Below are 25061 nucleotides of genomic sequence, written 5' to 3'. Positions count from 1 at the left end.
AGCTCATCATCAAGCTGGAGGCCCTGGGTCTCAACTCCTCCCTGTGCAACTGGGTGCTGGACTTTCTGACGGGCCGCCCCCAGGTGGTGAAGGTAGGAAACAACATCTCCACTTCACTGACCTCAACACTGGGGCCCCACAAGGGTGTGTGCTCAGCCCTCTCCTGTACCCCCTGTTCACCCATGACTGCGTGGCCGTGCACGCCTCCAATTCAATCATCAAGTTTTCAGACAACACAATAGTTTTGGGCTTGATCACCAACAAGGATGAGACAGCCTACCAGAAGGAGGTGAGGGCCCTCAAAGTGTGGTGTCAGGAAAACAACCTCTCACTCAACGTCAACAAAACGAAGGAGATGATCGTGGACTTCAGGAAACAGCAGAAGGAGCACATCCCTCTCCACACCGAAGGGACAGCAGTAGAGAAGATGGACAGTTTTAAGTTCCTGGGCATACACATCACAGACAAACTGAAATGGTCCACCCACACAGAGAGTGTGGTGAAGAAGGCGCAACAGCGCCTCTTCAACCTCAGGAGGCTGTAGAAATTTGGCCTGTCACCGAAAACCCTGATAAACTTTTACAGATGCACAATCAAGGACATCCTGTCGGGCTGTATCACAAGCCTGGTATGGCAACTGCACCGCCCTCAATCGCAAGGCTCTCCAGAGGGTGGTTCAGTCTGCACAACACATCACCGAGGTCAAACTATCTACCCTCCAGGACACCTACAGCACCCGATGTCACAGGAAGGCCAAAAAGATCATCAAGGACAACAACCACCCGAGCCACTGCCTGTTCACACTGCTATCATCCAGAAGGCGAGGTCAGTACAGGTGCATCAAAACTGGGACTGAGATTGACAAAACAGCTTCTATCTCAAGGCCATCAGACTGTTAAATAGCCATCACTAACTCAGTGAGGCTGCTACCTACACTGAGACCCAATCACTGGTCACTTTAATAAATGGATAACGTTAATAATGTTGCATATCTTACATTACTCATATCACATGTATATACTGTATTGAGACCCAATCACTGGACAGGTTAATACATGGATAACTAGTCACTTTAAATAATGCCACTTTAATAATGTTTATATATCTTACATTACTCATTTTACATGTATACACTGTATTTTATACCATCTACTGCACGTTGCCTATGCCGCTCGGCCATCGCTCATCCATATACTTATATGTACATATTCTCATTCACCCCTTTAGATTTGTGTGAATTTGTTGGGGAATTGTTAGATTACTTGTTAGATTTGTGTGTATTAGGTAGTTGTTGGGAAATTGCTAGATTACATGTTAGATATTACTGCACTTTTGGAACTAGAAGCACAAGCATTTCGCTACACTCGCATTAACATCAGCTAACCAAAGCCCCATATACTACCCACCATTGCGAACTCTATGCTCTCGTTGGCTAGCCCTCACTTCATTTTCATCGCCAAACCCACTGGCTCTAGGTCATCTATAAGTCTTTGCTAGGTAAAGCCCTGCCTTATCTCAGCTCACTGGTCACTATAGCAGCACCCACCCGTGGCACGCAATCCAGCAGGTGTTTTTCACTGGTCACCCCCAAAGCCAATTCCTCCTTTGGCCGCCTTTCCTTCCAGTTCTCTGCTGCCAATAACTGGAACGAATTGTAAAAATCACTGAAGCTGGAGACTCATATCTCCCTCACTAACTTTAAGCACCAGCTGTCAGAGCAGCTCACAGATCACTGCACCTGTACATAGCTCATCTGTAAATAGCCCATCCAACTACCTCATCCCCATACTTTTTTCCCCTTCTCCTTTACACCCCAGTATCTCTACGTGCACATTCATCTTCTGCACATCTATCACTCCAGTGTTTAATTGCTAAATTGTAATTATTTTGCCAATATAGCCTATTTATTGCCTTACCTCTCATCTTACCTCATTTGCACACACTGTAAATATACTTTTCTATTGTATTATTGACTGTATGTTTGTTTATTCCATGTGTAACTCTGTGTTGTTGTTTGCGTCGCACTGCTATGCTTTATCTTGGCCAGGTCACCGTTGTAAATGAGAACGTGTTCTCAACTGGCCTACCTGGTTTAAATAAAGGTGAAATAAATAAAATGTGAAAAAACGTAACTAAATGATGGGGATTAATGATACATTTACCAGGCCTACTTGTGACACGTAATGTGGAATTTACAAAAAATCAACAATCAAAGGGCAAATAATTCACACAATGGATGCGCAAGAATTGGAGGGAGACAGCTGAGTGCATTCTGGACAGCTGAGTGTGTATGCATTCTGGAGAGAGATTTGCCAAATCTTAGCTACACACCCCTCCCGTTCTTGTCTCAACATTTTAAATCAGACTCAAGACACATTATCTGCACACATATTTTAGATGCTTTTCACTGACAGCCGCAACTCAATACTCAGCTAGGCCTTTTGCCATGTGTGCTGCCAAATTGCCGATTGCCGGCTTCCCAAATAGGCAATAATGATTCTCTATGGCTAAGTCATGCTCTCTGGTGAAGTATTTTGAATAATTTTATTTCGACTGAAGTAATTATATAACTTTGGAAAAACATAAATTTACTTTAGGGCAAGCCAGCATCCGAACAGTGTGCTGTGCACCCACCAACTTTCCTTTCTAAATTGCAAGTGGCTGAAATCAGAAATCTGTATGTAATGCCGAAATGCTCATATCTCTGCCCTATCAATGGGAGTAGTTGTCCCAAAGGCGGGAAGGCAGGCGACAAGCTTAGGGCTGCATAAGCCCGTGGAAAGGCATTGGGCGTATTCTGGACAAATGTTGGTGTGAGTGAGCCCTCTCACTTCACCTCTACCTCTCTGCTGAAACTATCTCACCTGAGAAAGCAGAAAGCATCTGAGTGAGTGAAACAGGGCCCCTCTGTCTGGTGATGAGAATATTATATTTATTATTTTTCATTTGTTTCTGCGTGCTGCCTGGAGTGTGAATAAGAATGAAAGCTGTTTTCAAGGCAGACGTCTTTTAACACAGTTGTGAAAGCAGTGTCAACCTGCTTTCCTAAAAGCGCCTTATTAAACCAGATCAGTAGATTATGCCATTTTTCCTGCTTCATTGTTTACAATACTGACCAAGCTCCCTTGGTCTGAATCTTACACACTATTAAAATGACTGTCATCCCAATAGGGGCTGGGTCTACAGATTAATTAAAGGGATAGTTCACCCAAATTCAAAACATTTCATATGTTTTTCCTTACCCTTTAAGAAGAGACAGCAATCCATGATTTGGTTTTGTTTACCTGGCTGCTCTCATCAAATGCTAACTTTGGTTTTTAGACTAAAATGCTGAAGGTGACGGAAACTAAAGGTGACAAAACCAAAACATTGATTTGTCCAAAGACTACTTACAGAGTAAGGTAACCAATATGTCATTTTTTGTAATTTCCTGTCAAGTATCAACAATATTTTCCTGTAGTCAACTCATCTTACTTTTGGTAACAATTTCATATGGGAAACACTGACTATTTTCACAGCAGATACTTTAACTTCAATATAATCTGTACTGAATAGCATTCCTGTACTAAAAAAAACCAAGGCCTAAAAACCAACCAGTGCCACCCAAAACTAGGAGTCTCTCTTGGGATTTCCCCTGCCCACACCTATCTATCCCTGTTGTCCATCCATCTTTCACTAACTATCCACGGTATCCCCCATACTTCCTGTCCTTCATTATCTTTCCCTCTCTCACACATGCGGTTTCTCTTCCATCCTCAACTGGCGATTCCTGTCACCGGCCTATTCACGTCTCTCCCTGTCAGTCCCTGATTACATACCTCACTAATTAGCATCTGTCTCCTCTCTAACACACACAAACACACACACAATGTGAGGGGTTGTGGGAAATATCAAGCCAGCCTGCGTCAAGCATTTCATGGACAAACACTAATGATGTCAACAAAGACACACACAGGCACTGTGTTTCTGCCCCTTGTGTTGGGATCAGTAGATAGGGTAAACTGCTGTGAAACCAACATGGTCTCATTAGAATGTCAAAATAGTCATATCTAACCATTACGTAGTAATATGTCACCTAAACGGACATATTACTTACATGTTACTTATAGTAACCAGGTTTCCATCCAACCATTTCGTGCGGATGAATTACCTAATGCAAAAAAAACAGCAATTTTGGCTGTAAAATTTCCCAAATGTCGACAAAACAAAATACTCTAGGCGATACTTTTTTTGTCGGTGAAATAGATAGTCATAATTGCGGTTGAAGCGCATCATGTCGAATTAAACTTGGAGTCACGAGATGATATATGACTTTCTACCACAGCCACAATGTGGAAAAGCATTTAAAGGCAGATGAAACAAGTTATGATGAACTTCATAACTTATTTCATGAGTTTATAACTTATGGTGGTTAGGTGCACAGTGATAAGCGTCATGCAAAATTCCGTCGGTAGAGTAAAATGGGATGGAAACACATTGAAACTTTAAGCGCAAAAGTGCTTTCATGTGCACTACGTCAACACACAACTTTTTATCAGCAAAAAGTCCGTTTGATGGAAACATGCCTCTGGTGGGCAAAAGCACATATAATTTCTTATGGACTTTAGAACATTTGCATGAAAAGCTGTCACCAATTGTATGGAAACCTACCTACTGATCATCTTTAAACCTTATAGCGACATATTCATTATATTTCACTTAGTGACATATTATTTACAGTGCCTTGCAAAAGTATTCAGACCTCTTGGATTTCTTCACATTTTATTGTGTTTCAAAGCGAGATTTAAATGGTTTAATTAATAATAAAGTAATAAATAATAATAAATAAGCGAGATTTAAATGGTTTAATTAATAATAAAGTAATAAATAATAATAAATAATAATAATAAATTAATAAAGTTAATAATTTTAAAAAATAATAATTTTTACCCTTTGTAGTGTGTGAACCTGCACAATGTTATTACAATACATTATTTGTATGACAATACATTACACTTTTTTACTTCGCACAAGCTGAGACTGCAGCCCCTCAAGAGGAAGCTGACGATGGCAGGAACAGTACGAAAAAACAAGCCAGAGCTCCCACCTCAGCTGTTGAATACCGCTAAGTTTGTGTTCATGGCCGACACGTCCCTAGCGTCCTACGTGCCAAAGAAAGGCAAAAATGTGATACTCATGAGTACGCTGCATAGGGATGGGAGAATCTGTAGCCAGGAACATCAAAAAACAGAAATCATAATGGATTACAATGCCACAAAAGGAGAGGTGGACAATTTAGACAAGCTGGTGACTGGCTACAGCTGCAAAATAAGAACCCCACGCTGGCCACTTGTGATATTCTTCAACATCTTGGACATCTCGGCATACAATGCGTTTGTCATCTGGATGGCGTTGAACCCAGATTGGAACAGAGGGAAGCTCCAGAGGAGATAGCTCTTTCTAGTGGAGCTGGGCAAGGTATTGGTAAGACCTCAAATCCAGAGGCAACATATCCCAAGGACCCCAGCTTTTGCAGCCATCGTGAGGAGGATTCAGGAGGAGGATGCTGGTGCCACATCCGCCCGACGCACAGAACCAACAACTTCAATACCAGAAGTAAGTGTGAGCGATGTTTTTGCATGTGTGTGTGTCTAACTTTCCTACCTTGGCCTGCTGTAACTATACATGTGAGTGAGTGAGATGTTAATAAAATTCCTGAACCAAGTGTTTTCATCATTCTGGATTGCAGCCGGTAGCAACAAGAAGTGTGTGAACCCATGAAGGACAGGAAGACACAGTACACATGCATCAAGTGCAAGAAAAAAGTTTGCAACACACACGCAGTAAAACTCTGTCCCTCATGTGGTGTGTAGACCAGCCTTCATGTGTATTCAATGGGGCTCATTTATCATTTCCATAAAATACTTTATGTAAAATTTGTCCTTCCGATTTGTTCAGTTCAAAGCAATAAACATTAATATTGATGAAAACCTTGTTTCATTTATATTTGTTCAAGATAAATATGTTATAATCCACACATCTCTTGATTTTTTATTTATAAATGTGATCTAGATGAGGTAAATAGCAAACATGAATCATGTATTTTGTCTATATTGCTCGTAATTGATATAAGCCAACATCTAAGTATTAAGTATTTTTACGTAAATTGTTACGGCTGTAATGTTTTAAAAACCCAGTAATGTTGTGGGTCCGTCAGACCCGCAAACATTGGGTGAATAACAAAAACATGAACACCACACAAGGGTTAAATCACCAAGACACATCAAAGATACAGTCGTTCTTCTGAACTGAGCTGCAGGACAGGAATTAAACTGCTTAGGGGATGTTACCATGAGGCCATTGGTGATTTTAAAACATTCAATGACTGTGATGGGAGAAAACTGAGGATGGATCAACAATATTGTAGTTACTCCACAATAATGACCTAAATGACAGAGTGAAAAGAAGAATACAAATATACAGAATAACAACATTCCAAAACATGCATCTTGTATGCAAACAGGTACTAAAGAAACAAAAATACAGCAAAGGAATACACTTTTTGGCTTAATGCAAAGCCTTATGTTTGGGACAATTCCAACACAACACATCACTGAGTAACTGCCTCCTTATTTTCAAACATGGTAGTGCCTGCATCATGGTATGGGTATGCTAGTTTCTGCAAATACTGGGGAGTTTTTCAGGATCAAAATAAACGGGATGAACCTAAGCACAGGCAAAATCCTAGAGAAAAACCTGCTTCAGTCTGCTTTACACCAGAGACTGGGAGAGGAATTCACCTTTCAGTAGGACAATAAACTACAACACAAGGCCAAATCTACACTGGAGTTGCTTACCAAGGAGACAGTGAATGTTCCTGAGTGGCCAAGTTACAGTTTTGACGTAAATCTGCTTGAAAATCTATGTCAAGACTTGAAAATTGCTGTCTATCCATGATCCCCAACATATTGACAGAGCTTAAAGAATTTTGAAAATAATAATAGGCAAATATTACACAATCCAGTTGTTCAAAGGTCTTACAGACACCCAAGAAGACTCACAGCTGTCATCAATGCCAAAGCTGTTTCTAACATCTATTGACTCAGGGAGCTGAATACTTATGCAACTATATTTGAGTTATTTAATTTCTATTAATCTTCTTCCACTTTCACATAGTCTTTTTTGTGTAGATTGTTGACCAAAAAAATGACAATTAAATCAATTTTTATCTTATTTTCTAACACAACAAAAAAATATCACTATATAGTGATATATTAGTTTTAGGTCACATAGCATAGTTAGGGTCGGAGACAAGTTGAATGGTTAGGATTAAGATTCCACAATATGTTCCGGATAGGAAAAAGGAAAGAGAGCATATAGACTTCATCCACCCAGACCCACCTTGAAGATGTCTGCTTCTGTAATGGTCCTTCGGTTTGGTGGGATGGGCTCTGGCGTTGCCATCACACTTTGGTTGCTCATATCTGTGATACACAATGTAAAGATCTATTAATGTTGTTCAGTTCACTCTTATGGTTAAATTAACAATGCTATAATTCATCCCCCATCTCCCCATGCAATCAAATGTCAGCAGTTTAAAGTCCCACTTAATCTAGAAATATTACTGTGGCTAAATACTTTCTCTGCAACTTGGAGAGAGGGTGAGAAGCTGCTCCCAAAACAGAAAGGGATAGTGTGTGTGAGAGAGAGAGAGAGAGAGAGAGAGAGAGAGAGCAGTGTGAGAGAGCAGTGTGAGAGAGAGAGAGCAGTGTGAGAGAGAGAGAGCAGTGTGAGAGAGGAGCAGTGAGAGAGTGAAAGAGAAACAGTGATAGTGTGATGGGAGAAAAAGAGTGAAAGAGAAAGGAAATTGTGTGTGAGATAGAGAGAAACAGAGAGCGTGGGACACAGGGATGTCTTTCATGCCCTCCCTTGGAAAACGCGAGACAGCGAAGCCCCGATTGCCACTGCTGTGCCATGCGTTCTGGCCAAGAACAGACTAATGCGCTGTCTGGCGCCCTGCCTGGGGCCTTGTTAATCCGATACCCAGCTCTGCATCATTCCCCCCGCTCATTAAAACTGTACCCGCACGCATGCCCCTTCTCTGCCAGCCTCGCCGACCCCTGAACCCCACACTCAGCCTCACCAACCGCTCAATCACACACACAGCAGTGCCCATGATGGACCGCTTAGCTACTGGTGACTGGCACTCAGTTTAATGCGTGATTGGACTCTATAGGAAATGTGGATGTGAGGGCATTCTGTATGTACCTGCATGTGCGTTGGTATGTAGTTGCATCTGTACACTTGGAAGCTTCAGGACGTACACTATACAAAGCAGGACACAAAGCAGGGTACCCAATAAGACGATATAACGATAGCCTACTGTAATACAGGTTGAAAACTTCCAGCTCCAGCCCCCTGTCAGGTGTATTGTAGCTGTACTGTCAAGGTGGGCAGCGCCAGTCTCTCACCTGGTGGAGGTGCCAGGAATGGGCCGCCCTGTGTCCACCAGCACGCACCAGCAGTATCCGGTGGACGGGTGACACTGGACAGGCTTGTAGAGTCCCCCTTGGGCACAGTCTGGCACGAACACCGCCTCGTTCTTGTGCTGCCGCGCTTCCTCCTGGGCCGACTGCTGCTCCTGGTCACATGACGAGGCTGAGGGGTCAGGGGTAAGAGGATGAGCAGCGAGAACAGATCAGAACATCTCAAGACAGCGCAGTGAAGATGGTCCACCTTGGTATATAGACACCCACACACAGTACACCTGGAGAAGATGCATTTAACTTCTTATGGCTTGGGGGCAGTATTTCGGCGTCTGGATGAGAAGCGTGCCCAAAGTCAACTGCCTGTTACTCAGGCCCAGAAGCTAGGCTATGCATATAATTGGTAGATGTGGATAGGAAACACTCTAAAGTTTCCAAAACTGTTAAAATAATGTCTGTGAGTATAACAGAACTGATATAGCAGGTGAAGACCTGAGGAAAAGCCATCCAGGAAGTGGGATTTTTTTATGTAGAGTATCTAATGGATTAGGACCCACATTGCAGTGCCTATGGCTTCCACTAGATGTCAACAGTCTTTAGACATTGTCTCAGGCTTGTTTTCTGAAAAATAAAAAATAAACTAGAACAGAATAGTACAAAGCCATTCTTGTCTCGTGTCTGGAACAGTCAATTTGGCAAGGGTTACAAACCAAAATCAAACGAAAGACTTCTTTTTGATATGACGATTGAGTTTATTATGCCTGTTGTTTCTACATTGAACACTGCATGGGGATGAATTATGGCCAAGACATCTGTTTGGGGAGTAGGCTTAAGGATTCTTATGAAAATACGCTCTTTGTCTTCATCAAACTAATATCTTTTTCCATATTTTCAGTGTGGAACCTGTCTATGTTTAGGGGTTAATAGTTTAGGCTAACCAATTCTAAATGCCACTAGCAGTTCGTAATGTCGTCACCAACGTTAGTTACCACAAACACAAAGTCATAAACCCTGCCTGTTTCTACAAGTTTGCTTCTTAACTTCCACTAGGGTAGGGGGCAGCATTCGGAATATTGGATGAAAAGCGTTCCCAAATTAAACTTCCTGCCACTCAGGCCCAGAAGCTAGGATATGCACATTATTAGTAGATTTGGATAGAAAACACTCTTCAGTTTCTAAAACTGTTTGAATGATGTCTGTGAGTATAACAGAATTCATATGGCAGGCGAAAACCTACGAAAAAAACAACCAGGAAGTGGGAAATCTGAGGTTTGTAGGTTTTCAAGTCTTTGCCTATCCAATATACTGTGTCTATGGGGTCAGATTACACTTCCTACGGCTTCCACTTGATGTCAACAGTCTTTAGCTCCGTTCCTATTCATTTCTAAAGACAAAGGAATTGTCCGGTTGGAATATTTTTGAAGATTTATGATAAAAACATCCTAAAGATTGATTCTATACATCGTTTGACATGTTTCTACAAACTGTAATACAACTTTTTTGACTTTTCGTCTAGACTTTGTGCTCGCGCCTTGTGTATTTTGGATTACAAAAAGGAGGTATTTGGACATAAATGATGGACATTATCGAACAAAACGAACATTTGTTGTCTAACATGGAGACCTGGGAGTGCCATCAGACGAAGATCATCAAAGGTAAGTGATTCATTTTAACTCTATTTCTGACTTTTGTGACACCTCTCCTTGGTAGGAAAATGGCTCTATGGTTTTCTGTGGCTAGTCATTGACAACACCTCATATGGTTTGCTTTCGCAGTAAAGCTTTTTTTTTTAATCGGACACTGTGGTTGGATTTACAAGAAGTGTATCTTTAAAATGGTGTATAATACTTGTATGTTTGGGGAATTTTAATCATGGGATTTCTGTTGTTTTGAATTTGGCACTCTTCAATTTCACTGGCTGCTGTCGAGGTGGGACGCTACCGTCCCACTTGTACCAGAGAGGTTAAAATCAGATTTTAAACCTAACCCTGACCTGAACCACACTGTTAGCCTTATTCCTAACCTTAAATAAAGACCAAAAAGCACATTTTTATTTTCATGCATTTTTACGATATAGACAATTTTGACTTTGTGAAAATTTTGACTAGTACCAGTACCCTAAACGACTAATGACAAATATTCCAAATCTACAGTGCCTTGTTGGTAACACATATATCCATACGTCAGTCAACCAGTCCATTTAGAATTTGTGATAAAATTGTCATAATTTGGCAAGGAACGTAGCTTGTGTTTCCCATCCGTTAGATACGTTTTTATAGGCATTTATTTCTGTAGGCATACACAGCACGTGTGTGTAGAGGGAGCAGTCGGTACACAATTGAGTGAGTAGTGAGACATGGAGGGGAAAGGGAATTTAGTGAGCAGAACTGTGTGATTGTTATTGTTTTGTTGTGTCCCTGAAATGCACATGTACAAATGGAACACTAGAGTCAGAGAAAATTAACGTTGTCTTCAAGACAAAATTTCGACCAAATAGTTTTACAGTATTAGAAAAAAAATATCTCCGGTTAAAGATCGAGTTTTGAGGTCAGTTCTAGTACTCGAGTACTTGATTACTCATGCCCATCCCTACATTGTTCCTGTACCTAAGAAAGCAAAGGTAAATAAACTAAATAACTAATCGCCCCGTAGCACACACTTCTGTCATCATGAAGAGCTTTGAGAGGCTAGTTAAGGATAAGGATCATATCACCTGCACCTTACCCAACAACCTAGACCCACTACAATTAGCAAAACGCCCCAACAGATCCACGGACGATGCAATCACCATTGTACTGTACACTGCCCTATCCCATCTGGACAAGAGGAATACCTATGTAAGTATTCTGTTCATTGACTACAGCGCAGCTTTCAACACCATAGTTTCCTCCAAGCTCATCACTAACCTTGGGGCCCTAGGTCGGAACCCCACCCTGTGCTACTGGGGCCTGGACTTCCTGACAGGTCGACCCCAGGTGGTGAAGGGAGGCTACAACACCTCCGCTATGCTGATCCTCAACACGGGGGCCCCACAAGGGTGTGTTCTCAGCCCCCTCCTGTACTGCCTGTTCACCCATGACTGCTTGGCCACGCATGTCTCCAACACAATGATCGAGTCTGCAGACGACAACAGTGGTAAGCCTGATTACCAACAAGGATGAAACAGCCTGAAGGGAGGAGGTGAGGGTCCTGTCAGAGTGGTGCCAAGAAAATAACCTCTCCCTGAACGTCAACAAAACAAAAGAGCTGAACCTGGACTTCAGGAGACAGCAGAGGGCGCACACCCCCATCCACATCAACAAGGTCTCAGTGGATGGGGTGAAAAGCTTCATGTTCCTCGGTGTGCACATCACTGACATCCTGAAATGGTCCATCCACACAGACAGTGCGGTGAAGACGGCGCAACAGAGCCACTTCAACCTCAGGAGGCTGAAGAAATTTGGCTTGCCAACTTTAAGCCCTCACAAACATCTACAAATGCAACATTGACAGCATCCTGTCAGGCTGTATCACCACCTGGTACTGCACTTGCAGCGTCCGGAACCGAAAGGCTCTCCAGACTGACATTGCTCATCTAATATTTCTTCATTTTGGGGATTTACGTGTATTGTTTTGTATTGTTAGGTATTACTGCACTCTTGGCGCTAGGAACACAAGCATTTTGCTACACCCGCGATAACATCTGCAAAATATGTGTATGTGACCAATACAATTTTATTTTATTTTGATTTTTTTTTTAATGAGAGGAAAAGAAACAACGGAGGAGGAGGAGTGTTCGGAGACAGTGTGTGCAGACTGCTTTATCAGCCCCCCACCGCACTGTTTACCGGCATTAAAGGGCTAATGACTGAACAGAGGTCCCTGTGCTCAAGTTAAGTAAATATTTACACACACACACACACACACACACACACACACACACACACACACACACACACACACACACACACACACACACACACACACACACACACACACACACACACACACACACACACACACACACACACACACACACACACACACACACACACACACACACACACTTTCCCAGAGAGACAAATGCTACATCTACTGTATCTAAAGCAACTAGCTTTTATGTCTGCTTATTTTTTATTTTATTTATTTATTTAACCTTTATTTAACCAGGTAGGCAAATTGAGAACACGTTCTCATTTACAATTGCGACCTGGCCAAGATAAAGCAAAGCAGTTCGACACATACAACAACACATAGTTACACATGGAGTAAAAACAAACATATAGTCAATAATACAGTGAAAAAAATAAGTCTACAGTATATACAATGTGAGCAAGTGAGGTGAGATAAGGGGGGTGAAGGCAAACAGATATATGTATAAATAAATAAAAATATAAAAAGGCCATGGAGGCGAAGTGAGTACAACACAGCAAGTAAAATAAAAACTAAAAAAAAAACACTGGAATGGTTGGTTTGCATTGGAAGAAAGTGCAAAGTAGAGACAGAAATAATGGGGTGCAAAGGAGCAAAATAAATTAATAAATAAATACAGTAGGTAAAGAGGTAGTTGTTTGGGCTAAATTGTAGATGGGTTATGTACAGGTGCAGTAATCTATGAGCTGCTCTGACAGCTGGTGCTTAAAGCTAGTGAGGGAGATAGGTGTTTCCAGTTTCAGAGATTTTTGTAGTTCGTTCCAGTCATTGGCAGCAGAGAACTGGAAGGAGAGGCGTCCAAAGGAAGAATTGGTTTTGGGGGTGACTAGAGAGATATACCTGCTGGAGCGCGTGCTACGGGTAGGTGCTGCTATGGTGACCAGCGAGCTGAGATAAGGGGGGACTTTACCTAGCAGGGTCTTGTAGATGACCTGGAACCAATGGGTTTGGCGACGAGTATGAAGCGAGGGCCAGCCAACGAGAGTGTACAGGTCGCAGTGGTGGGTAGTATATGGGGCTTTGGTGACAAAACGGATGGCACTGTGATAGACTGCATCCAATTTATTGAGTAGGGTTTTGGAGGCTATTTTGTAAATGACATCACCGAAGTCGAGGATTGGTAGGATGGTCAGTTTTACAAGGGTATGTTTGGCAGCATGAGTAAAGGATGCTTTGTTGCGGAATAGGAAGCCAATTCTAGATTTGACTTTGGATTGGAGATGTTTGATGTGGGTCTGGAAGGAGAGTTTACAGTCTAACCAGACACCTAGGTATTTGTAGTTGTCCACATATTCTAAGTCAGAGCCGTCCAAAGTAGTGATGTTGGACAGGCGGGCCGGAGCAGGCAGCGATCGGTTGAAGAGCATGCATTTGGTTTTACTTGTATTTAAGAGCAGTTGGAGGCCACGGAAGGAGAGTTGTATGGCATTGAAGCTCGCCTGGAGGGTTGTTAACACAGTGTCAAAAGAAGGGCCAGAAGTATACAGAATAGTGTCGTCTGCGTAGAGGTGGATCAGAGAATCACCAGCAGCAAGAGCGACATCATTGATGTAAACAGAGAAGAGAGTCGGTCCAAGAATTGAACCCTGTGGCACCCCCATAGAGACTGCCAGAGGCCCGGACAACAGACCCTCCGATTTGACACACTGAACTCTATCAGAGAAGTAGTTGGTGAACCAGGCGAGGCAATCATTAGAGAAACCAAGGCTGTCGAGTCTGCCAATGAGGATGTGGTGATTGACAGAGTCAAAAGCCTTGGCCAGGTCAATGAATACGGCTGCACAGTATTGTTTCCTATCGATGGCGGTTACGATATCGTTTATGACCTTGAGCGTGGCTGAGGTGCACCCATGACCAGCTCTGAAACCAGATTGCATAGCGGAGAAGGTGTGGTGTGATTCGAAATGGTCGGTAATCTGTTTGTTGACTTGGCTTTCGAAGACCTTAGAAAGGCAGGGTAGGATAGATATAGGTCTGTAGCAGTTAGGGTCAAGGGTGTCCCCCCCTTTGAAGAGGGGGATAACCGCAGCTGCTTTCCAATCTTTGGGTATCTCAGACGACACGAAAGAGAGGTTGAAGAGGCTAGTAATAGGGGTGGCAACAATTTCAGCAGATAGTTTTAGAAAGAAAGGGTCCAGATTATCTAGCCCGGCTGATTTGTAAGGGTCCAGATTTTGCAGCTCATTAAGAACATCAGCTGACTGTATTTGGGAGAAAGAGAAATGGGGAAGGCTTGGGCGAGTAGCAGAGGGGAGGGCAGTGCTGTTGTCCCGGGTAGGGGTAGCCAGGTGGAAAGCATGGCCAGCCGTAGAAAAATGCTTATTGAAATTCTCAATTATAGTGGATTTGTCGGTGGTGACAGTGTTTCCTATCTTCAGGGCGGTTGGAAGCTGGGAGGAGGTGTTCTTATTCTCCATGGACTTTACGGTGTCCCAGAACTTTTTTGAATTTGTGTTGCAGGAAGCAAATTTCTGCTTGAAAAAGCTAGCCTTGGCTGTTCTAACTGCCTGTGTATATTGGTTTCTGGCTTCCCTGAAAAGTTGCATATCACGGGGGCTGTTCGATGCTAATGCAGAACGCCATAGGATGTTTTTCTGTTGGTTAAGGGCAGTCAGGTCAGGAGAGAACCAAGGGCTATATCTGTTCCTGGTTCTACATTTCTTGAATGGGGCATGCTTATTCAAGATGGTGAGGAAGGCATTTTTAAAAAATGACCAGGCATCCTCTACTGACGGGATGAGATCAATATCCTTCCAGGATACCCCGGCCAGGTCAATTAGGAAGGCCTGCTCGCTGAAGTGTTTCAGGGAGCGTTTGACAGTGATGAGTGGAGGTCGTTTGACCGCTGACCCATTACGGATGCAGGCAATGAGGCAGTGATCGCTGAGATCTTGGTTAAAAACAGCAGAGGTGTATTTGGAGGGCAAGTTTGTTAGGATGATATCTATGAGGGTACCCGTGTTTACGGAATTAGGGTGGTACCTGGTAGGTTCATTAATAATTTGTGTGAGATTGAGGGCATCAAGCTTAGATTGTAGGGTGGCTGGGGTGTTGAGCATGTTCAAATTTAGGTCACCTAGCAGCACGAGCTCTGAAGATAGATGGGGGGCAATCAGTTCACATATAGTGTCCAGAGCACAGCTGGGGGCAGAGGGTGGTCTATAGCAGGCGGCAACGGTGAGAGACTTGTTTTTAGAGAGGTGGATTTTTAAAAGTAGAAGTTCAAATTGTTTGGGAACAGACCTGGATAGTATAACAGAACTCTGCAGGCAGTCTTTGCAGTAGATTGCAACACCGCCCCCTTTGGCCGTTCTATCTTGTCTGAAAATATTGTAATTGGGGATAAAAATGTCTGAATTTTTGGTGGTCTTTCTAAGCCAGGATTCAGACACGGCTAAAACATCCGGGTTGGTAGAGTGTGCTAAAGCAGTGAACAGAACAAACTTAGGGAGGAGGCTCCTAATGTTAACATGCATGAAGCCAAGGCTATTACGGTTACAGAAGTCATCAAAAGAGAGCGCCTGGGGAATAGGAGTGGAGCCAGGTACTGCAGGGCCTGGATTCACCTCTACATCACCAGAGGAACAGAGGAGAAGTAGGATAATGGTACGGCTAAAAGCTATGAGAATTGGTCGCCTAGAGCTACCAGAGCAGAGAGTAAAAGGAAGTTTCTGGGGGCGATAAAATAGTTTAAAGGAATAATGTACAGACAAAGGTATGGTAGGATGTGAATACAGTGGAGGTAAACCTAGGTGTTGAGTGATGATGAGAGAGATCTTGTCTCTAGAAACATCATTGAAACCAGGTGATGTCATCGCATATGTGGGTGGTGGAACTGCAGGGTTGGATATGGTATAGAGAGCAGGGCTAGAATCTCTACAGTGAAATAAGCCAATAAACACTAACCAGAACAGCAATGGACAAGGCATATTTACATTAAGGAGAGGCAAGCTTAATCAAGTGATAAATAAGGGTCCAGTGAGTAGAGGTTGGTTGGGGTCGTGGCGATCCAGACAGCTGGCCGGGTATATGGCTATCGGTAGCAGCATAGGATGGAGGTCTGTTTGTAGATACCTCGTGCGTTTCCGTCGGTAGGTTCCGTGTAGTGGGGTTTTGTTCAGATAGCAGCCGATAAGACAGCTAACGATTAGCGGGCCTCAGATGAGCGTTCAGGTAACGCCGGGACGGAGGTGCCGGTTGGATAAATCCCTCGGGCAGATAACGTCGGCAGTCAGTCGTGAAGGCCCGGTGGGGTTCCGTATCTGCAGCAGCAACAAAGAAGCGGGTCCGGATGGTGATGGAACTCCTCAGCTGGCTAGCTCCAGCATGATTTGAGTTAGCTCCGGGGTCGACGTAAGCCAATAGTCACACGGTATGCAGCTAGCTAGCTGCGAAATCAAGGTGCACGTGTCCAGAGGCTGCGGTTGGAATCCGGGGAAACTGAGAGAAAAAAAGTCCCGGAATGCTCCGGTCCGAGTCGCGTTGCACAAAAGTGCCGGTAGATTATCGAGCTAGAGGAATAGCTGATGACCGCAAAAACGTGGGCAGCTGAAACACCAACGCTAGCCAGCAAACCGGCTAATTTCGGGGCAGCTACAGATTAGCTTCTGGCTAGCTATCGGAGTAGCTTCTGGATTAGCTTTCAGGCTAGCTTCTGAATTAGCCCCTGGCTATCTTCCACGATGGATTTTCAGATTGAGGTAAATAGTACTTATTGTAATTGGTGAAGCGGGTTGCAGGAAAGCTTTTGCAGGAAAGCTTTTGTAGTTGAGTTCTTGGATAATAAAATAAATAAAAGATATGTGAAGAAAAGGTGTAAATATATATATATACAGGACACGACACGACAACACGGAAAAATACGTCTGAACTGCTAAGCCACCTTGGTTTCAAATTTCTCCTTAAACATTCCCAAACACAGTAGTAGGGACTTACTTTGGCCCCACCGAAGAAAGATATCTCTCCAGGAGTCCCACCAGAAATCAATCAGTTCACTACCTGTAGCCGAATTGTCCCTATGCCACACAGCTCTCCAGCAAAGCTTTAAAGCATTACACTTCTATGCCAACACATTTTTTAAAAGAGCTCCTCTGGGCCATTGGGGCTTTCAACACTTCTTTCTTTCCTCTACTTCTTCTTTGTGGCTTCCCTCTGGGCTCGGAATCAACAACAGGATAATGCATATCCCCTTTGTCTTTGTTTGTTTTCATTTTACAAGAGCTTTAGCCACACAAAAGACCCTAAATACCTCCTTTGCTCTCTTAACTCTCTCTTCCTCTGTCTCTCTTTACTATTTTTCTCTCTGTGTGTCTCTTTTTTGATAATTTTTTAATAGATAGAAATCCAAAACCCCACAAGGAGCACATGGGAGTTCATTGGGTAATCAAAACCATCAACACTGCGTTTGCAACGTTTTCATTGGTCGAAAATCAAGACTGCACATGCGCACACACACGTATCATGACATAGACACCAAAAATAACATTGTTTCATACCGAAAGCAGTCATTTTCCCCAAATGAGTAGGTTGGAATAAATGAAACGCCATTGATCCATGCAATGAGATCAATCTGTGTGTTAGAGGATAGATTAAGCCAGGGGAATGGAGAGGATACTGCAATGTGCTGACAATTACAGGCACATGGCAAAAGAAAAAAGACAGAGACAGAGCTCAAAACCATCATCAATTGCGAATGCAGCATACTCATCACGTATACTAATATCATATAGATTGCTGTATCCCATTCATTACTCTCATAAAATACTTAATCATAATGAAAGTCTTTCTTCTACTAAGATATTCTCACAAAAAACTCTCTTGCTATTTTTAAAATAAACTAAAGAGTAAGAGCTTCATCAATTCAGTTCACAATGCAATCTTAAAAAACAATCATTGGATAGGTAGAAATGCCTCTTGAACTCACATTGTGTTCTGGTCCTGTTGTTCTGCCGGCTGCGGACCTGCTCTGTCCAGAGGGTGGGGTACTGAGAAATGATGTCTGAAAGAAGATGACAGAATTGATTAAAGAATATTCAATCAAACACACATTATCCATCACATTAGGTTTTTTGGGGGGTTCTGGACAGAACTACAGATTTTTACCTTGTCAGCTCAGGGAATTGATCTTGCAACCTTTCAGTTACTAGTCCAATGATCTAACCACCGCTCCCAGTTTGTTGGTGAGGCAGAAACTATCCTGACCCTTTTCGAATACTGAAGAAATGTCCTTTCTTGTATTGTTGAGGTGAAAACAAGGTTACTAATTTATTACTTTTATCAAATCAAATTTTATTGTTCACATACACATGGTTAGCAGATGTTACCGCGAGTGTAGCGAAACGCTTGTGCTTCTAGTTCTGACAGTGCAGTAACATCTAACAATTCCCCAACAACTACCTAGGCAAGGTGCAGTAGATGGTATAAAATACAGTATATACATGTGATATGAGTAATGTAAGATACGTAAACAGTATAAAAGTGGCATTATTTGAAGTGCCCAACCAATTTAGATTTGTGATTACTTGAAGGTAAAGGAAGGAAGGAAGAATGCATTTCTGAACTAATCGAACCGGGCCCAGAAAGGTAGAAGAAGAGCTCACCTTCCTCGTCTGTCGGGGAATTCGGCTCCCCCACTAGGCCGGCTGACTCATCTGCGTTTAGAATGGAAAAGATTTGCAAGGAAACTACAATTGAGAGTGTACGCTAGATTTTTACACTAAATCAACCATTACATATTTGCACATTGCCCGGCCAAGAGAGGTGGAGAGAGAGGGAGACTAGAGGATTGAAAGAGTGAGAGGGGTGATAGAGGAGAAGAGGCGCACTCAAGGTGTCAGTGGGTGTACAGTACATATAGTGGTCATAGTTGGACATCAAGATTGCAGAGCTTTCATAATACTCATCATCATCATCATCATTAAAAAGTGTTTAAAAAAATCTCCAGTTAGTGGCTATTCAAAGACACATAATACCGATACCTAACTTCAGACACCCACACCATCCCCTTTTATCAATGGAAAATGTATGGGAAAGTTACATATGTATATAGTACATCTCAAGCTAGGATGCAGCCCCTACATACAGTACACTTATTGAGGACCTAACCCAAAGTTAATGAGAAGGGATGTGAACGTTGCTATAGGCTGACACTACTCTGCGGTATACACTTCTCCATCCCTCTGTGGATCTGCATGTGGGGAATGCATGAGTTTGGGTGCGTGCATGCGTGTGTACGTTCATGTGCGTACGTGCATGTGTGTACCGCCGGCTGAAGAGAGGAGAAAGGAGAGGAGAAGGCGTGCAAGGCCCAACCAGAGAAATATGCAACATCCAGGCGCACACATGTTCCAGATGAATCAATTAACAAGAGGGTTAGGATTGGTGTTCGTTTAGGCTCTGTTTGTTTGTTTGATTTTGAGGGGGGGGGGGGGGGGGTGGAAGGGAGGTGGGAAGGGAGGACTGGGAAAGGGGGCTAGTTGGGTTCTGGCTCGTTAGTGTAAAGCGCAGGTGTGGGTAACTTCACAGCAGGTCACAAAGGAGGGCTCAACCACTGTAGGGACTGAATGGGGACACAGGCTTATGGGAACTGGAGAGATTGAAGAATGTTCCATCGTATGTTAATTCAATGGACAATAAAGCTTTTGGGATTGAATTCACTTGAACCCTGTCAGCCTTCAGTTAAAAATGAATTCAGAAATGCACAGGAAGTCACAGCACTACCCAGGAAATGAGATTCTAAAAAGGAAGTCATATTTATGACTTGGATTTAACATAAACCTCTAATAAACATTATTTTGTAACGTTTTTATGGCTGTAATTCCTTTTTTCGTGTGCAGTAGGAAAATCACATGCCATTTGTTGTTACACAGCATTAGTTACTCTCAGTCGTCAGTGACCAATTATTTCATGCATTCATACATGAAATATGTATGAATGCAGTTAAAAACTAGATTTTTCTGTGTTTTATACTGAACAAAAATATAAACGCAACATGTAAAGTGTTTCATGAGCTGAAATAAAAGATCCTAGTAATTTTCCATATGCCCAAAAAGTGTATTTCTCTCACGTTGTGCACAAATGTGTTTACATCCCTGTTAGTGAGCATTTCTCCTTTGCCAAGATAATCCTTTCACCTGACAGGTGTGGGATATCAAGAAGCTGATTAAACAGCGGGATCATTACACAAGTGCACCTTGTGCTGGGGACCAGAAAAGGACACTCTAAAATGTGCAATTTTGTCACAAAACACAATGCCACGGATGTCTCTAGTTTGGAGGGAGAGTGCAATTGGCATGCTGACTGCAGGAATGTCCACCAAAGCTGTTGCCAGATAATTTAACATTAATTTCTCTACCATAAGCCACCTCCATCGTCATTTTAGAGAATTTGTCCAACTGGCCTCACAACCACAGACCACGTGTGTGGTGTTGTGTGGGCCAGCGGTTTGCTGATGTCAACGTTGTGAACAGAGTGTCCCATGGTGGTGGTGGCTTTATGGTATGAGTAGGCATAAGCTACGGACAATGAACACAATTGCATTTTTTCAATTGCAATTTGAATGCACAGAGATAACATGATGAGATCCTGAGGGCCGTTGTCGTGCCATTCATCATATCACCTCAAGTTTCAGCATGATAATTCACGACCCCATGTCGCAAGGATCTGTGCACAATTCCTGGAAGCTGAAAATCTCCCAGCAACAAATCTCTCACCAGACATGTCACCCATTGAGCATGTTTGGGATGCTCTGGATCGACGCGTATGACAGCGTGTTCCAGTTCCCGCCAATATCCAGCAACATCGCACAGCCATTGAAGAGGAGTGGGACAACATTCCACAGGCCACAGTCAACAGCCTGATCAACACTGTGCGATGGAGATGTGTCGTGCTGCATGATACCAATGGTTGTCACACCAGATACTGACTGGTTTTCTAATCCATGTCCCTACCTTTTATTAAAAGGTATATGTGACCAACATATATTAGGGCCTAATGGATTTATTTCAATTGACTGATTTCCTTATATGAACTGTAACTTAGTAAAATCTTAGAAATTGTTGCCTTTTGCATTTATATTTTTGTTCAGTCTAGTTAACAGACCAATAAGAAAGAGAGATCCAAACCTCTCTGCAAATTGCTCGTTTTCCCCTTTCCCACCGCCAGACAGTCCCAGCTAAGTTCTTGCTTGAGATATCGCTCTTTGTTAATAATCTATTTCTGTTTATTTCTTACCTTTTTAATCTAAAACAATCACAGTAAGGTACTTCATTGTTACCCAGATGTTATTTGAGATAAAAACAGCTGCACTGGACCTTTAAGTTAAGTCCTCAAGTCCCATGATAAATGTGGACAGTGTTAATTATGGAAGATATATGGTTCCCACTTTGATGTTTGTTTCTAATAATAGACAGTTGATGAGGCTGTCTAAGGAGGCGTAGATATGATGGATCTCTTGCCGAATCAAAATATTGACGCAATCAAAGCTATTTTCAGTGTCGGGATACCACAAATCTATGGGTTATTCTGGTTTCAACCATCCTGTTTATCCAACCAAATCAAGCTGTACTACACTCTCTTTGTGCGCCCTAAATGGCACCCTATTCCTTATGTAGTACACTACTTTTGACCAAAAGTAGTGCACTACATAGAGAAAATGGTGCCATTTAGGATGCACTCTCCTTCTCTGGCCTCTGCATTTGCATTTTCTCTGACTCTAATAACAGTTGACCTACAGTATGGGTAATGACTTGGCTGTGCTCAAATAACCTTCATGCTCACACAGCAAAGAATATCACGACACCGGGTTCTGGAATCAATTGGAAACCTCCCCCCCAAATAACAACATCCTTCACAGGATTCACAGGATTTCAAATCAGCATGCCCTTAAAAATGAAACTCAGTTGTGAGGTAGAGAGAGAGAATCAGAGGATAAAGGAGGTAAAATGTTAGGGAGGACTGAGACGATTCTTGTATCTGCTGTTTCTGAGGACACTGCTGCTGAAAGGAAAGAAAATAATTTGTGTTGGTGAGTTATGTTGGTGAGTTCTGCCACTCTGAGGGCCCTTCAATATCTCTGTCTGGTTTCTGTTAAAGACAAGCAGAAATGGCAATGGGGTCTTATGCCCTTTTCACAATATTGTGCAGACTCTGAATCAAATTTTACAGGCTTGATATTTATTTCCACATTGTCTTTTTCATTATGATTCCAGCAACTATGGTGGATGCGTAACCAGGCCAGCTCAGTACAGTTTGGTTTGGCTTGACCTGGTTTGGCTCAGTAGTGTGAAAATCCCTTTAGTCTAGCTGCTGGGAGTAAACTTTAAACAAGCCAAACACAGCCTCTCTTCTCTCTGGCCTAGTTACTGTGCAACACGCTGTCTTTTATTCCAGCCCTGAGGCTGCTTTCTCGCACTCTTTCAATTGTCAAAATATTGGAAAGGCAAGCTATAACAGGTGACCATCCCGTATGATGTACATATATTACAGATTCAAACACACAGGTGCATGCACACAAGCACACACATGCACTCACACACTCCCTTAGGCACGGATGAATGCACACCCACGGATGAATGCGCACCACTATAGACACACATAAAATATACCAAAAACAACAGTTTGATCATGCTATTGTCAAGGTACTAATGTACTAAGTACTTACCTGCTTTTCCAGGTTCTCTTGTGCTAGCTCTCTCATGTTTTGACCCTGAAAATGGAAAGCGGTCAGTGTTTCTTATTGGACAGGTCCAGGTAGTCACTCTGTTTCAGTCAGTTTTCTTCATTTTGTGCCTAATGAACATGACCCAAGAGTCCTAGTACATCAACCAGTGGCTCCTATATCCGCCATGCTTTCAATCATTGGCCTCATACTGTGACACCAACATGGACTGCAAACCCAAACCCACACCCTGAGATCTCTGTAGTTGCCTCACAACTGAAATCACACTGACTTCCAATTGAGCTCCAAAAAGGGAAATATAGGGACATGTGGCATTGGTTATTTGATTGTTTGGCAGACTCTGTTATCCAGGAACGCTCACATTCCGTACAGTTTAACTTTGTTGCTCAACTCCACTGCAGGATTTTCTGCCGGGCCTATTTACCCCATGTAGCTCATGAATTGAGCAACATCCTCGGACTCCTAGGTTGCCTCCTAAATGGCACATTATTCCCTTTATACTGAATAGCCCTTATGGGCCCTGGTCAAAATAACTGTGCTCCATAGGGAAAAGAGTGACATTTGGGATGCACACCTAACCCTCAAAGCCCAAGGTCTGCTGGATCCTGACTTTCCCATAGGGAAGGGCATTACATGGTGGTCCACACAAATATGTCTCATAATCAAAAGAATGTCAAGTTGGTTCCCTGCGTAAGTGGATTGAGCAAGCATTGTCATTGTTACTCAGCTACATGGTGCTAAAGCTAAATTACAATACAGATCATTACTGTAATATTTGGATATGGTTCTCCACTGTCAGCAACTGATCAATCGACAACAACATTGCGACAACATTGTAACCAAAAAGTGCCAGAAAATGAACACATACACAATTGTGCAAGTAGACACGTACTCAGACATGCACACACAGAATATACAGCTACAGTAACAACTAGATGGTATCTAACAAAAAAATATATATTAAAAGGACCCAGGTTGGGAGGAGTGTACCTACCTTGGCATCGGGGCTTCTTATTGGCCACGGCTGAGCCACTGATAGGACGGCCATTGGGCGTGACACACCAACAGTAGCCTGTGTAACTATGACACTGCACCTGTAACCAACACAGCATGGCATAAGAGCGCAGCACAGGATAACATGTCACATAGACAAGATAACGCTGAAGGAAAAGCTTCTTCACTACACATTGGAGAATTATAGCTATTTAAAGGGATACTTTGGGATTTTGGCAATGAGGCCCTTTATCTACTTCCCCAGTCAGTTGAAGGAAGTTGCTAACTAGTGCTAGCGCAAATGCTAACTAATATTAGTGCAATGACTGGAAGTCTATGGTTTGCGCTAATGCTAGTTAGCATTGGCTTGTGAAACTACCTCTAACTCCCTTCATACTGGACTCAGAGACCTTATTGCCAAAATCCCGAAGTATCGCTTTAAGAGCAGGGCTGGTTTCCCAAAGGCATCTTAAGGTTAAGTTCATCGTTAGAACCTTCGTAGGAGCATCGTTAAATCTCCAAACTGTTTCCCAAGACCAATGTTAATAACGTTGCACTTTGAAATTCTCGTACTCTAACACCTGCCTCAGACCGCTCGTAGAACAGCTAAGTGCGTCGGTAGATACATTTTTGTCTTGCGGCGTAAATGTATACAAAGAAGATCTCCGCTAAACATAGAATCACATGGTTTACTGTTAGGATTTATGTTTATGCACTATAGCCTGTTAGCATATTGTTTGAAGATGAATATTGTTTTGTTACACACACACACAAACAATACAGAGGGGGGTGTGTGTGTAGGTGTAAGGACTGACCAACACAGGCCATAAAAGCTGTGGACAGTCTGGAGAGGGGAGGGGTGCATCTCTCTAGACCAACCAGGAGATTGGAATACTGGACAATACCATATTAGGAACTGTTTCAGTGTAGAATCGACAGACACAAGACGGATCTAATCTACCCAGCAACCAGATGTGGACAAAAGGAACGCGCCAAGGGGCTTGGACAAATCC

General features: G+C 42.7%; 1 protein-coding gene across 3 annotated transcripts in view; it reads right to left on the bottom strand.

Moving 5' to 3' along the window:
- Window positions 1-25061, bottom strand: part of smoc2 (SPARC related modular calcium binding 2) — an 82538-nt gene that overhangs the window by 27308 nt on the left and 30169 nt on the right. The window contains exons 4-10 of one of the 3 annotated variants that reach the window (XM_055901689.1): window positions 24050-24149; window positions 23038-23082; window positions 18977-19060; window positions 18301-18375; window positions 8451-8637; window positions 8248-8304; window positions 7381-7463 (exon numbers count right to left, since the gene is read on the bottom strand). In XM_055901689.1, coding sequence (XP_055757664.1) covers window positions 7381-7463; window positions 8248-8304; window positions 8451-8637; window positions 18301-18375; window positions 18977-19060; window positions 23038-23082; window positions 24050-24149 — 631 coding nt within the window. The remainder of the gene's footprint in view (window positions 1-7380; window positions 7464-8247; window positions 8305-8450; window positions 8638-18300; window positions 18376-18976; window positions 19061-23037; window positions 23083-24049; window positions 24150-25061) is intronic. The other 2 variants (XM_055901690.1, XM_055901691.1) reach the window with 2 other exon arrangements.

This window comes from Salvelinus fontinalis, chromosome 37 (assembly GCF_029448725.1).
Source record: "Salvelinus fontinalis isolate EN_2023a chromosome 37, ASM2944872v1, whole genome shotgun sequence".
In the NCBI taxonomy this organism is placed as follows: Eukaryota; Metazoa; Chordata; class Actinopteri; order Salmoniformes; family Salmonidae; genus Salvelinus; species Salvelinus fontinalis.
Note: the sequence above shows the minus strand (reverse complement) of the source record. Positions and strands in the feature narration are given on the sequence as shown.